Raw genomic sequence first — 13,812 nt, 5'->3', positions numbered from 1 at the left:
TTATTCATTTGAAAATAGAGGGGATGCAAAAATGTGAAAGAGTGTCAGGGCAAAGCTGGCAAGCTGCTGCCCTTTGAGTGTCACCCAATTATAGTTTTTGCAATGTTTCAGTCAGCAAAAGAGACCGCATTTAGCAGAACAATTGTACTTGTGTATCTGACTGTATCATATAGAAATTGACAATTTATGAAACAAAAACAGAGAGAAAATTTTGATATCTCATCTAAAGAATCCAATTCTATTGCCTCTTTTTCTCCTCCCCATGTAACTTTATTAAAAACACTCTGTATTTGGTAACTAGGCTAAAGTTTGCAACTCAGTCAACAGCATACACCATTTGCTCTTTTATATCATTCACAGATCTGGTACTGAAGAAGAGTATAATGAGATGAAAATGCTGTTAGAAGACATCTTGACATTTAATCAGGATATGCAAGAATTAAAAATGCAGGAAAAAGAAAAAAAGAAAAGCTGCTGTGGAGGGAAGAGCAAGTGAGTTGTCTTATTTGTTTCCGAAACACACCATTCAATTTATTTTGCTCAACATGGTTTTAATACTTACTTTCATGCTTTGGTTTGTATTGTAACAATCTCAGAAAACAGTGATAGTTCATCAGATTCAGAAAATGAATTTAAAGATGAGAGTGATGAAGAAAACTATAAGGGAAAAAACCTAAAAAGGAACAAGGGGGGAATAAAGTGAAAGGTAAAAAACGAGGAGCATCCAAGCTAGGATGCTTTCTGAGAAATACCAGCGTAAGGCAGAGTTACAAGAGAAAGAGTTGGAACTTCAAAAGCTAGAACTGGATTTGAATGTTCAAAAACATGAGATGGAAGCTAATGAACGAAAGCAGCTACTGGAGGCTGAGTTACAAGAAAGAAAAACCATGTTACTACTTTTGCTTAATAAACAATTACTTTAGGAACATGTTAAATAACAGTGTTATTTAAGCTATATTTGACAGTTATTTGTTGTGTTTTACATGCTGCAAGATATTTTGTTAGTTATTTTAAACTTCAAAAATATATACTTCAGTCATACCTGTTGTTTAAATATACTTCCAGTGATGGGGGATCCAGATTAAAAAATGAACTGGACACTGACCCATGCAAGCATGTATGGCAATTTGTGAAAATTGTTCCCAGAAAATAGTATTTAGCCACTGGTTGCAAAAATAACTTCAAATTCTTTTTAAAGTCTAAGTAAGCAAAAATCTGGGATATCTTTCCAAAATCCCATTCCACTGATACTCTCACATTGCTCATATTTCTATTAAATGCTTTTTGATCAGCATTTAAATTGTTCCCTTTAAATGGTGCCAAAATATTGATATGCAGGCCATATGCTGGGTCACCATAAATGACATATGGCTCTCCATCTGGTTTTATAATCCACCTTAGTTTCTGGGTCAGGCCACTTTCATGAAGCATAAATGCATCATGTCGACTACCTTCTATTGGTCCAAACATGTGTGATATTATGCCATTTGGTGCTTGCACTGACTGAAACAAAAATCCATTGCCTTTTGATGGTAAATGTTAATGGTAAAAATTTCAGATATTTGTTTAATTGAAACTAACATGGAATTTTAAGCAATGAGTTCTCTTAATAGGCCTTGGAATAGGCCTGGCAGTGCCATCAAAAAATCCACAACATTGAGTTAATGGTGCACCCTTGAAGTGAATTACCCTGGCAAATAATTCAGGATCAAGCCAAATTAAATCTAACAAAGTCAACAAATGGTTGAATCGTTCATAAATGTCATGAATTACCTAAAATAAAACCCTAATATTAGCATATTTATTTAATGTAAGTAAAAAGCATAAGATCCACAGAACATACATGGTTGAATATCAAGATTAGCTCAGATTCTATTCTGCCAAAGATGTGAGTTAAGGCAGTCCATCTATTTGGATACAGCAATCTACGCAACGTTATAAAAAGAGCTTCCATTCCATTAACAACTGTGCCTTGAATGCATGTATATCGCTCAGGAATTTGCAGAGAATTTCGAAGTCGTTCAATGTCTTTTTTCTCGAATCTTGAAAAACAGAACAGCAAAACATCTACATATCCCACTTCTTTTAATAGCCTTTTTTTTAAGTTTTATATAGTCATGTAGGTAGCAAACATATTAAATATTTTGTTGGAAAGTACCTGAACATTCTTTCACAGTCGATTTCAGAAATGTCTTTAAGGTTTATTTGCGGTCCTAGAACTTTTTTGGGGGCAAAGCTGTCCAAAGTTGTCCAAAAACATTAATTCCACATCGCTATCACATCTGAACTGTCACTATCTGAACAAAGCATCATGTAATCCAAAACCTACCGAAAGTTGCGCCTAAGTTTAAATTTGAAAAAAATGCTAAATCTTTGAAAGACTTAAAAAACTTAACCATAATTACTTTGATGAACTAGATTCTTTCCGTACCTTCTAGCTCCCGCCATGCTGAATTTTTGTTTGCCGCCAAATTTAGAACTTTTAATCCAAATCGTTTTTAAAGTTCAAACCGCAGATGTGTAACATGTACGTCGACTACCGGTTTGCCGTAAAAATAAAAAACGTGAATCTAAAACTCTCTAGTGGTTCAATAACACCTGAAATATAATCATCATGCAATTTTCTTATGTAAATAAAAAACAGAAGAAAAAATCAGAAATATACATATGTCATTTTTTTACTTCACCTGCAGCTTGTTCATGATCAATTTGGACAAACCCCAATTGAAAATGTATCAGTCTGAAAGAGGTCATCTCCCTCTGGGTTAGCTTCAAGAGTTACTTCCTTTGAATTAACTAAGTCATAATCAGTTTCAACCACATTAATGTTGACAGGACTAGCTTGAAAAGGATGATTTTGGACTTGACTGGCTAGAAAAGGATCTGTTTCAACAGGGTTTGCTTGAACAGGGCTGGCTTGCACAGCATTGTCTTGTACAAGTATTTCCACATCACCATCCAAATAATTTGCAACTACATTTGAGAAAAGTAAACAGTAATGATCTCAATGTAACTGAGAATTGTCTGAATCAGTATGTATGAAATTATACCTTCAAAATGATGCATATTGCAAATGTATAAATTTACTCTACTGTATGGTCGCCCAAGTTCTTCTTTATATTTTTCCACAGTGAATTATCACTACTTCCTGGTATATTTACTAGAAATACATGCATGCAGCAACCCCTCGCCATTTCAAACGAAGCAAAATATTTCCTGAGCTAGCCAGCCTAACCTTCAATATTATGAAATGTCCTAAATGTAAAGCCGATAGCTGATATTTCAAATATTTCGGAAACAAACACAGTCGTAAAGGTGAAGTGAAATCACCCGTTTTCCTGCTGCTTCCCGTTGCATTAAGTTATAGTCTTTCACAGTTTAAGTGAGAGTTAATACTTCATTATAGCTAGACCTTCAAAACATCAAAACAGCCCAAATAATATAAATAACTAAGCAGTGAACGTCGAATGTTGTTTTTCAATTATTAAATTCATGCAGTGATTGCAGTCGACTATAAATAAACCTTTAAAGTGATATTTGTTATATTAAAACTCCGAATTACACTTTTAAGGACTCTTTTGGAAGTTAAAACGATGATGTAAAGCCTTAAATAGTCGGTCACGTCTTCGAAAAACCGAGCAAAACGACATACTGAACCAAGGTCATAAAATGTATTCGTACAGCAAACACGAAATAAACCTCGAAATAAACAAAATAGACTCCTACCATTTCAAGGATTATAATCGAGTTGTTCCTTTTCACCGCTAATTCCTCCAGTTCTGATAATATTTTAAACTCTTCCCAGTGTTTTATCTGTTATTTGATTCCACATTTATTTTTGTTTTCGAAACATTTTTTTAAAAAATATTTGCAAAATGACAGTTAAATTGCTGACGTTTTTCACTGAAACACAAACGTTTCGTCTTAGCCAATCAGGAAGTTGCTGATTACCAGTCTACACTCGTTCGCATTTCGTGCATGCACACAAGTACCATGACCATTGAACGTCCATGACATTTGGGCAACTTTGGATTCCGCTATGTTCTCCCGGGTCCCGGGTGTAATTCCTAATCTCCGGGCGGAATTAGTACCCTCGCACGGTGCTCCGCACCGGCTCGGGGATAACTATGTCCATATCTGGGTACAGTAAAAACTCCCTGTCTCATCAAGATCTTGAAGGTGCTTATTATGGGCAAGCTGCTTACTGACTCCAGCATTTTTTACTGCAATCAATGAATCAGATTTTTGGACATAGACAAGAAGCAGAAGATCTTCTTATTCTCAGCCTTTTACCATCTAATTCGCTTATCCGAATGTTTATCTGGAATGCCATGGTATATTTTGGAATGCAATTCTAATAATAGTATATCTGGAATGCAATTCTATACAATCACTACAGTACATGCTACAGCATAATTCAGGTAACAAAATTGAAGAAAAATTTGGAGCTCCACAATGTTTTAATCAGCTGACTTGATTACCAGTATTCTGATATTAACAGGAGATTGCATGGGTTTTTGTGATGACTGATGACCATTTCTATATGACAACAATTACAATGACTATAAAATTCTGTGATAAAATATATTTGCTTATATACATGTTAAAAAAGTTAAGAGACAATGTTTCGAACTGAACGTCATTATCAAGTCAATGAAGATTAAAAATACTTTTATGAATTTAAATACTAAGTTAAGACAATAGAATAATGAATACAAATAAAATGACAACAGTCCTATACAAAGAGTTTTGCACGGATGGACTCACTTTGAATATTTAAAGTAGGATGACACTCTTTAATATAAAGCAATTCATATATAAGACAATCGAATTTGTTCTGGCATTTTCTCAAGACTTCAAAATGGCTTGCATTAAGCAAGTCCTTACTCCCATGAGTTTCGTAAAGGTGTTTGCCAATGGTTGATGATTTATGCTCAGCAATGCGTTGATGGAGATGTCGCGCTGTATAGTCGATATAATCCGCATCACACAGATCACATTGAAATTTATACGCGACGCATTGCTGATGTATGATTGGCGCTTTCATATCCCCCGGTTTTAACAACTGATATTTAAGGGCAAATACAGCCAGTACAGCTAGATGTCAGTACATCACAAAATATTTCTTTCACAAATGTCACAGCTAAATCACAGTTTAAATTGCAGGGGCCAGTTGTTCAAAGCTATGTTACCGCACTAACCCTGGATTAAATTTTACTCCTCTATTTTGGTTTATATGTTTCGATCTGCACCACTGCTTGTTTCAAGACTGCAAAATAAGGCTTCTATTGATCCACAAAGTATTTATGAAAAAAATGTTCAACTTAATTAAGGAACAATTAAAAAAATTATGTAAAAATTTGAGTTAATCCAGAGTTAAACTAACCGGCTTTTGAACAATCGACCCTAGGATGCCATCTTTGCTATCATAGGCCAAAATTAACAATGTCAATAATATCATAGGCAGCCCAATAGCGAATGGTTTTATTTTTTATTTTAAAAATAAAATGCACACTTTGATGAAATTGACACATTATGTCATTTATTTATATGCTCATGTACTTGCATGTCCATGATTTACATATAATTACAGACAATGTTCAGGGAATGTAGGTATAAGGTATTATATGTAAATAAATTACATAATGTGTCTATTTCATCAAAGTGTGCATTTAATTAAAATTAAAAATAAAACCATTCGCCATTGGGCTGCCTATCTGACAGCCTATGTATGATACCAGTGAACTCAATTTCTAGAAACACAACCAGTTTATATTTGAAATTATATTCATACCTTCACAATTTCATCTTTCTTGTCCTTTTTAATCTGACTTAAGCTTTCATTTTACTTTCTTTTTTTCATATTTTTAAACACAGATGTGTCACCTTTTTTGCTATTGCCACTGGGTCCTGGAACACTCTTCTTCTCTAAATATTTTTCAAAACTTAATAGTTTCTGAGTATTGAGATTTCAAAGATTTAACGCCTGACACACTTGCTTCGCAATGTTTGGCTCCACAATGTTTACAAAAATTTGCATTTTCGTTTATTTCATTACCACAATAAAAACAAAACATCTTTGTTTTTATCAAACACGCACCATAAAGACGCCTGCATTCTTCACAACTGAGTGAAACGTCATTTAAGCTCTTTAATTTGTATGAATGTTTCAACTTTCAAATTTGTATGCATGTTTTTAAACTTGTATGCGTGTATTGAAATTTGCATGCATGTATTAGAATTTTGTATGCGTGTATTTGAACTTGTATGGGTGTATTAGAATTTGTATGTGTGTATTTAAATTTGTATGTGTGTTTATAATTCTGGGCCACCACCGTACTGAACCTCCAATCTTGCACTTCTAGTTTAGCTTGTTTTGCATTCTTTTTGTCAGCAGCGTCATCGGAACGTCCGCGTCATGTGAACTCTTCCTCGAGTTAAAATGCTGTTCTTCTTAGCACTCCTGTCTTGTATTTTTGGGTCAACACTACTGCTGGAATTAAAACCACCAACAGTACAGCTATTAGTTTGTACTTCTGCATCCTTATTTGAATTGGCCTTTGTTGATTGAAAATCGGCATTGCTATCATTGTTATGAACATGAATGTTCTTTAAATACGCCAAAATCAACGATGCATTTAATCCACTGGGCGCAATGAAATATTTGTCACCTTAACGGGTCACGTGTTGCTCCCAGTATGCATTATTTTTCCTGAAACGTTGACAGTTTATTAAAAAGCTTTCCTACTTTTAGACAGCTAAATAACATCTAAATTTGAGCTTCACATTTTTGTGCGCAAGCCCTCTCAATATCAGTGGAAAGGAACCACACCCCCCCCCGGTAACATAATTTTGTTAATGAAAAACCAAACTTGGCCTAGGTATACCAGATAAGTCTTATCTATCTCTAGGAACACAAAAATTTGCCAACTTCTGCAAAATATCCTGCAAAACGGAAATTTGGGACATTTTTTTTCATACACGCTGTATTTCAATAGGAACCTTTAGAATGAGTAGACTGAATCTAGTTGTACATTGTTACATTTGGCTCTATCACTTTCAATTTCTTTAGATTTTAGACCTAAAGATCTTTCTGCTTACCAAAAAAATGACAGGCTACACAGCTGATTCTAAAGATTATGAAGCCGAGCTTCCCACCTGAAGGGAATCAGAGAAGAAAGCAAGAAGAAATTGTAATGGCCAAATTCATTAAATTTCTCAAGTCATTAGAAGGTATGTCCATGATTATATCCTATAGGCACATTATTTTTTGCTCACACTCTCTCAGTCTCGCTTAATATATATGCATGTGATAGATGGTACTCTACTAGAAGCTCTTGAGGATAGCAGTTTGTAGCTAACAGAAGAAGAGAGAGATTTTATTCCCTTTTAAGGCCAAATCATATTTTGCTATGAGTTACGAGTATACCGTCCACTGGATTTGATCCTAAACCCACAATATCATTTGTTCATGATAGTGAGAAAGCAATTCCTTCTGCACAAACTTGTGCAAATGTTCTTTATTTGTATGTCAATGAGACAACAACCAATGGTAATTTGTCACAAGTCCTCCTCACTTCATTGATGAATGGAGGCATATTTAGTAAGTTGTGAAAAGTGGCCTTAATCATAATTTGGGAGATAGAATACTTGTAAGCAGCAAAATATTTTTGTAGAAACTTATTGTATAATATATTCCTTTGAAGTTTTATTCATTTTCCCTGCTTGATTATATTCCCTTTATTTCTAATAAGTTTAATAACTCTTAACAATATTTAAGTTTGTTTGTTGCAAAAAACTATTATGATATTCAAACAATAAATATTGACTGTTTTGCCATTATGGTGTATTGGTGTAGCTGAATGATTACTGTTTCAATGTTGCTTTGACTGATGCACTTCAGAGTAAGTTCTAATTAACTGCAATTTCATATAATCTGTGGTATAGACTGAGTGCTTCTCTCCATGTTGCAGGTGCCACCAAATTTAATTGTTAAAAAAAAAACTAAAATACTCCTGATTAAAATATTTTTCATTGTACTCATGACATACTCTGTCAGGAGGTTGGACAGCTGTCACATGAATTTCTCGACCAATGAGAATGCGCTATTTTCCAAGCGTGCTTGCGAAGATTTTGAGCAAGAAAATTTACATAAGACGGAGAAACATAAAAATATTGAGTATATTTTTTAAAGTTTACTGATTAAAACGCATATTTTTTAAAAAAAAAATTCATTGGACTGGCGATATCTGTTGAGATTATCGAGGTAAGCGTTACTTTTTAAGTTGATTTTTATAACTGAAGTTGGTTGAGTCGTTCCAAAGTGATGAGTCATGTGCTTGTCAGTTTACAATTTTCAAAGTTGAAAATCTCAAATTCCTGTGGTTCGATTTTTGAGATTCTTTGTAAGAATGAAGTTAAGTATGTAAAAAAAAAATCGGCTGGATCGACCCCTTGCGACCCCACACCATTTCCGAGATATCGGGCTTTGAATTCACCACTCTTGTTTTGAGATGTTCAAAATAGCACATTTCGGGTCAATGGGATATTTCCCTTTCAAATATTGTTTAACTACATAATTTGTAATATGGATTGGATTGTAAATATGAAAGTCTATTGACACAAGCTATTTATGTATGGACCTTTGCTAATACTACATAGATTAATACAACATGGAGTGAAGAAGAATTGTCAGCATTGGTTGAGTATATTGCCCTTTACTATTCTCCTGATGAAGATTCCACTTGTGAATGGCCACTTTTTAAGGATGAAGAATTTTGGGGGGAATGTGCTAATGGTGTCAACTGTGTTAACATTGGCAAGGAGCGAACTGGTAAAGGATCATTTTAGACTATTTACCTCCTTTAAATTAGTTGTCCAGGAAATCACTGCCACTTTGTCATTTGTTTGTTCCTAATTTTTCATACATATGAATAGTAAGAGACATTATTTAATGTATTGCAATGATATCCCTATCCCTTTTTGCAATTATAAGGACTTGCATGTAGAAGTGTTGTACGGGGATTCTTGAAGGAAAAGTTCAAAACCATTGCTGATGCTGAAGAAGCTTATGGAATTTGCTATTTTGGTGAAAAGGATTCCAATCATGCTGACCAAAAGACCACATCTACTCCCCTTGGTATCTCTGGGCAAACTACATATGCATCTGCAAGATCTCCATTGCTAGGTTTCTCTTCCTTATGTGATAGTGATGCTACTAAACTTCCAGGTTGTATTCTTGATGTGATCTCATCTGGCTTTATGAGGCTGTCATGTCGTCAACGGGAACAACTACTCAATTACCTATTTCGATTGTGGTCGGTAAATGACATTAATAAGGGAGTTGTTTTTGATGCTAAATTTCTGCCTCATAACTTTTTAGGGCTTGTGGCCAAGGCAATGTCAGTGCTTCATGCAGAGAAGAAAGACAATCTTATTTACTATGCTGCTCGTTGCTTTGGAGAGATTGGCAAGGGAGGTGAAGGCTCAAGGATGCCATTGGATAGAATGCTATTTGGTTTAATTGCGCACAATTTTAGATTATGCAAGTCTGTGTAGCAGATGCAGTATAATATTAATTATATGAGAGATATGAGACGAGATTTAACAATGCATTGTCTTTATTTTTCCACTCCTTTTAACTAAAATACAGTGAAATTAACTTGAAAGATAACAAAATAACTATTACATAACGATCTGGCCTTCCTTGTCCTCATTGCCGCTGACCTGTGATAACTTCACGTCTTTTTGGAACGATCTGCAATGGAACCTGCACAAAAGAAAACTAAACATACTAACAATGCATGGGCAGGGAGAAGAGGCGGGAATGCATTAAATCTCGTCTCATATCTCTCATATAATTAATATTATACTGCATCTGCTACACAGACTTGCATAATCTAAAATTATATTTCGAGATATTCGACTTCAATTTAACAATGCATGTTCAAAGCTAAATTTTTTATTAGGGCCTATACGCTGATAAAATTGCATTACCAGGAGAAGCGTTAAAGTGTGCCCTATACTAGAACTTTGAGAAAGTGCTTTCTTGGGACCAATCTGCCATCTCTAGGATTTCAGAAACGGAGACTCCCTGACTCAATGCTTCAGAAGTAGAAGCTCCCCGAATTGAATGGGCAGAAAAAATATCAGTATTTATGCCCGCTAACTCCAACATATTTTTAATCCATCTAGCTAAGGTCGGTGAAGTGACCGGTTTCTGAGGAAGAATGTATGACAAAAACAACTTGTTAGGTTGATCAATATCGTTAGATCTAAAGCCTCTAGTACAATTTTCATAACATTTTAAGCAATCAACTGGGCATAAGACCTTATCCCCATCAAATTTTGCATGAAAGCTCGATTTTAACGAATCGCCTGGTTTTGATGTCTTTGATAAGCCAGGTAACGTAAAAGATACCCCTTCGGGATGAAATGTACGAAACCGTAAGTCCTTCTTAACCAAGTCTGAAGATCGATCTGGGGCCGTAAGAGCGAGTAAAGTTACCAACTTAAAGGACAAGAACTTAAGACTCAATTTTTCATTACTCCCCAAGGATTTAATGTAGCCTAGAACTTGAGAAACTTTCCAAGTATGGGAATACTTTGGTTGAGGAGGTCTTAAATGAAAGATGCCTTTTAACAATTGAGATACTAAAGGATGAGCCCCAACCTTGCTGGAGTCAATTTCCGGTAAAACTGCCGACAAAGCTGATCTATAGACATTGATAGTCCTATAAGCTTTCCCCTCTTTAAACTGATCTTTGAAAAACTCTAAGATCATACTTATAGATACTGAAATGGGATTGATTTTCCGTTGAGCACACCAGCTAACCCACTTATTCCAGGCTGAGGCATAAGCACTGGTGGTATTTCTTCTCCATGCTGCCAACAACAGTTCTCTAGTTTCCTCTGAAATGTCAGCTGTTTCGAAACATCGGCTGACAGTCTCCAACCAGCCAACTGGAGGTTGGTTAGTGGGTGAGATTGGTGGTCTTTCTCCAAGAGATCGGTCGACATTGGAAACAACAGGGGAAGGTCCGTACACATCTGAAGAGCTAAGGGGTACCAAGGTTGTGTTGGCCAAACTGGAGCTATTAGAACTAACTGGACGACTTTCTGTGATAGAGCTTGTCTCAAACATCGACCGATTAGGGCAAATGGTGGGAAGGCATAGCCCCGAATCTTCCCCCAATTCATTGAGAAGGCATCCGTCTGGATGGCTAGTGGGTCTGGTTTCCAGCTGACAAACTGAGGAAGTTGATATGTCAGCCGAGACGCAAAAAGATCTATTTCTAGTGGGCCCCAGATTCTTAGGACTGCCTGAAACAGTGAGGGATTCAGTTTCCAGTCGCTGGAATCGGTTATAATTCGCGATTCCCTGTCTGCTCGTGTATTCAATATACCAGGGAGGTGTTGTGCTGATACTGTCAGTTGATTTTCGAGGCACCACTCCCAAAGAGCAATTGCTAAATTGGCCAAAGTTTGAGAATGAGTACCCCCCATCTTGTTTACATAAGCAACTGCTGCTGCATTGTCCATCATTAGCCTTACATGTGCACATACTTTGTCTTTGGTGAAGGTTTTTATCGCAAACGAGCCGGCAAGAAGTTCGAGACAGTTGATATGAAGTCTCTTCTCTTCCGAGCACCAGGGGCCCCCTGTGCTTACCCCCTCGCAGTATGCTCCCCAACCTTTTCGAGATGCATCTGTCTCGATTACTAGATCTACCGGCTGTTGGAATAGCGCTTTGCCATTCCATGCCTGGAGGTGATCTCTCCACCACACCACCTCCTCTCTGGCTGTTGTATCTAGTGTTACAATGGCCTCGTAAGATTGTGTCGAGCTCATTGTGGTGTTCTTCAGCCTCTGGAGGTGCTTGTAGTGGAGAGGGGCTGGGAATATTGCCTGAATAGAGGAGGTTAGTAGGCCCAGGAATTTTGATAACTCTCGAACTGAAATCTCTGTTCCACTTAAAAGAGTTTGACACTTCTTTCGAATCTTTCGAAGTTTCTCCCTTGGTAGTTGAAGGGTAAGTTTGGTGGAGTCGATTAAAAAACCTAAAAATTCTATTAGCTGGCCGGGAACCAGTTGGGACTTCTTGTAGTTTACTACAAACCCCAAACCTCTAGAAGATTCAGAGCTGAAGCTGCCTGGTGTAATGCTAGGGCTGTCGATTCTGCCATGATCAAAATGTCGTCCAAGTATATCACTAGACGAATACCCCTCTGTCTGAGGGCCGCGACTACGGGTTTCATCAATTTTGTGAAGACCCGTGGGGCTGTGGCTAGACCGAAAGGGAGGCATGCAAATTCCAGCAAAGTTCCCTTCCAAAGGAACCTTAGAAATTTTTGGTGGGCCTTGCAGATTGGGACTGTAAGGTACGCATCCTTGAGATCGATTTTTATAAGATAGTCGTCTCGTTTTAAAAGATCTCTTAACATATGTATACCTTCCATTTGAAGTGTTCGTAAATAAGGTGTTGGTTTAATTGTTTTAAATTTATAACTGGACGATTCCCCCCATCCTTTTTGGAAACTACAAACAGAGAGCTTATGAACCCCTCGTTTGCTAGAGACTGATTTACCACTGGGTGAACTGCTTCTTTTGTTAACAGTTCCTGTACTTCTTGATCCAACACCCTCTCCTGTATTAGGGATAATTGTGGCATTTTTGGTACAACCTGTTGCATTGGGAAATTCATAAATTCTATGTGGTGGCCCTGAACCGTTTGTAAAATCCAAGGATCCTGTGTGATCCTTGACCACATTGGTATAAAGTGGATTAATCGCCCTGTTTGAGGAATATTTTGTATTACATGCGTTTGAACAAAATCTGAAAACATACCTTGGGGTAAATTGATTGGACGTTGGTTCGTCACTGACCGGATTTGAAGGGCTGGTTCCGGAACGGGGGGTCTGGAATCTTGGGCTCTGGAATCGTGGGCCCAGTCCTCGACCTCTGAATGCACTGCCTCTGTTTGACTGTGTATTCCCTTTGGGTGGAATGTAGAGTACTGGCTCCACTGGCGGCCTCCTCGAGGTCTTGTGAACCCCTTGGAGGCCCCCCCACGAAAAAGAGGCTTTCCGGCTCGAGATGCTTTCCCAATAGTCTCGGCTGTTTCCGAACGGGTCTTCAGACGCTGCTCAAAACTTGGGCCAAACAGTTGGCATTGAGTATCCTGAAAGCTCTCCTGAGCTAAGGAGGCCATTAAAGGATTGATCTTTTTTAAGACGAGCTCTCTTCGACTCACCGAAATTCGAGCGGAAGCATCACCTGTCAGTAGCATTGCATGTTTAATACAGGTGAGGAAGCCCTGGACACTTTCCTTATTCAGTTCAATGACTCCGTCCTTATTACATGACTCAGCCATCTCCAAGAGATTCTCATAGATTGTAGATAACGGACCAAAAACATCTAAGATATGGTCCTGCATTTCTCTGAGTGGTTTGTCTGGGATCGTGATTCCCTGGACAAATGATTTGAGGTATTCATCCATTGAAGGTGTATACATGGCGCTAACATCCGGTCGTGGGAATGCCTTGACCAGGGTTCTTTGGTCAAATTTGCTAAGTGGTTTGCTAGTTGTTGTTGTAAGGAAAGCAGCAAGCTCCTCACTGGCTTCCCAACACGAATTAGATGATAAAATATCACCTTCTGTAGCAGAATCGGAACGGGCACGCTTAGACCCTGGTGTATAAGATTCTACGTCAATTACCGTCTCTGGGTGCCGTTTTTTGCTCATACGACCTGTCTGGTCATCGGACGTAACAGGATTTGTTGTATTTATGGCATCCGTTTGATCAACTGATA

General features: G+C 37.3%; 1 protein-coding gene across 1 annotated transcript; it reads right to left on the bottom strand.

Moving 5' to 3' along the window:
- Positions 1-10,287: 10,287 nt before the first annotated feature.
- LOC114518633 lies at positions 10,288-12,458 on the bottom strand. Its single transcript, XM_028538640.1, has 2 exons — positions 12,292-12,458; positions 10,288-12,025 (listed from the first exon to the last, which is right to left on the bottom strand). Exons 1-2 carry the CDS (start codon positions 12,456-12,458, stop codon positions 10,786-10,788), a joined length of 1,407 nt encoding a protein of 468 aa, XP_028394441.1. The 3' UTR covers positions 10,288-10,785.
- Positions 12,459-13,812: the final 1,354 nt, after the last annotated feature.

The sequence above is a fragment of the Dendronephthya gigantea genome, unplaced genomic scaffold (genome assembly GCF_004324835.1).
Source record: "Dendronephthya gigantea isolate DGI-Jeju-01 unplaced genomic scaffold, DenGig_1.0 000011F, whole genome shotgun sequence".
NCBI classification, from domain to species: domain Eukaryota; kingdom Metazoa; phylum Cnidaria; class Anthozoa; order Malacalcyonacea; family Nephtheidae; genus Dendronephthya; species Dendronephthya gigantea.
This window is presented reverse-complemented; position numbering and strand designations above follow the sequence as displayed.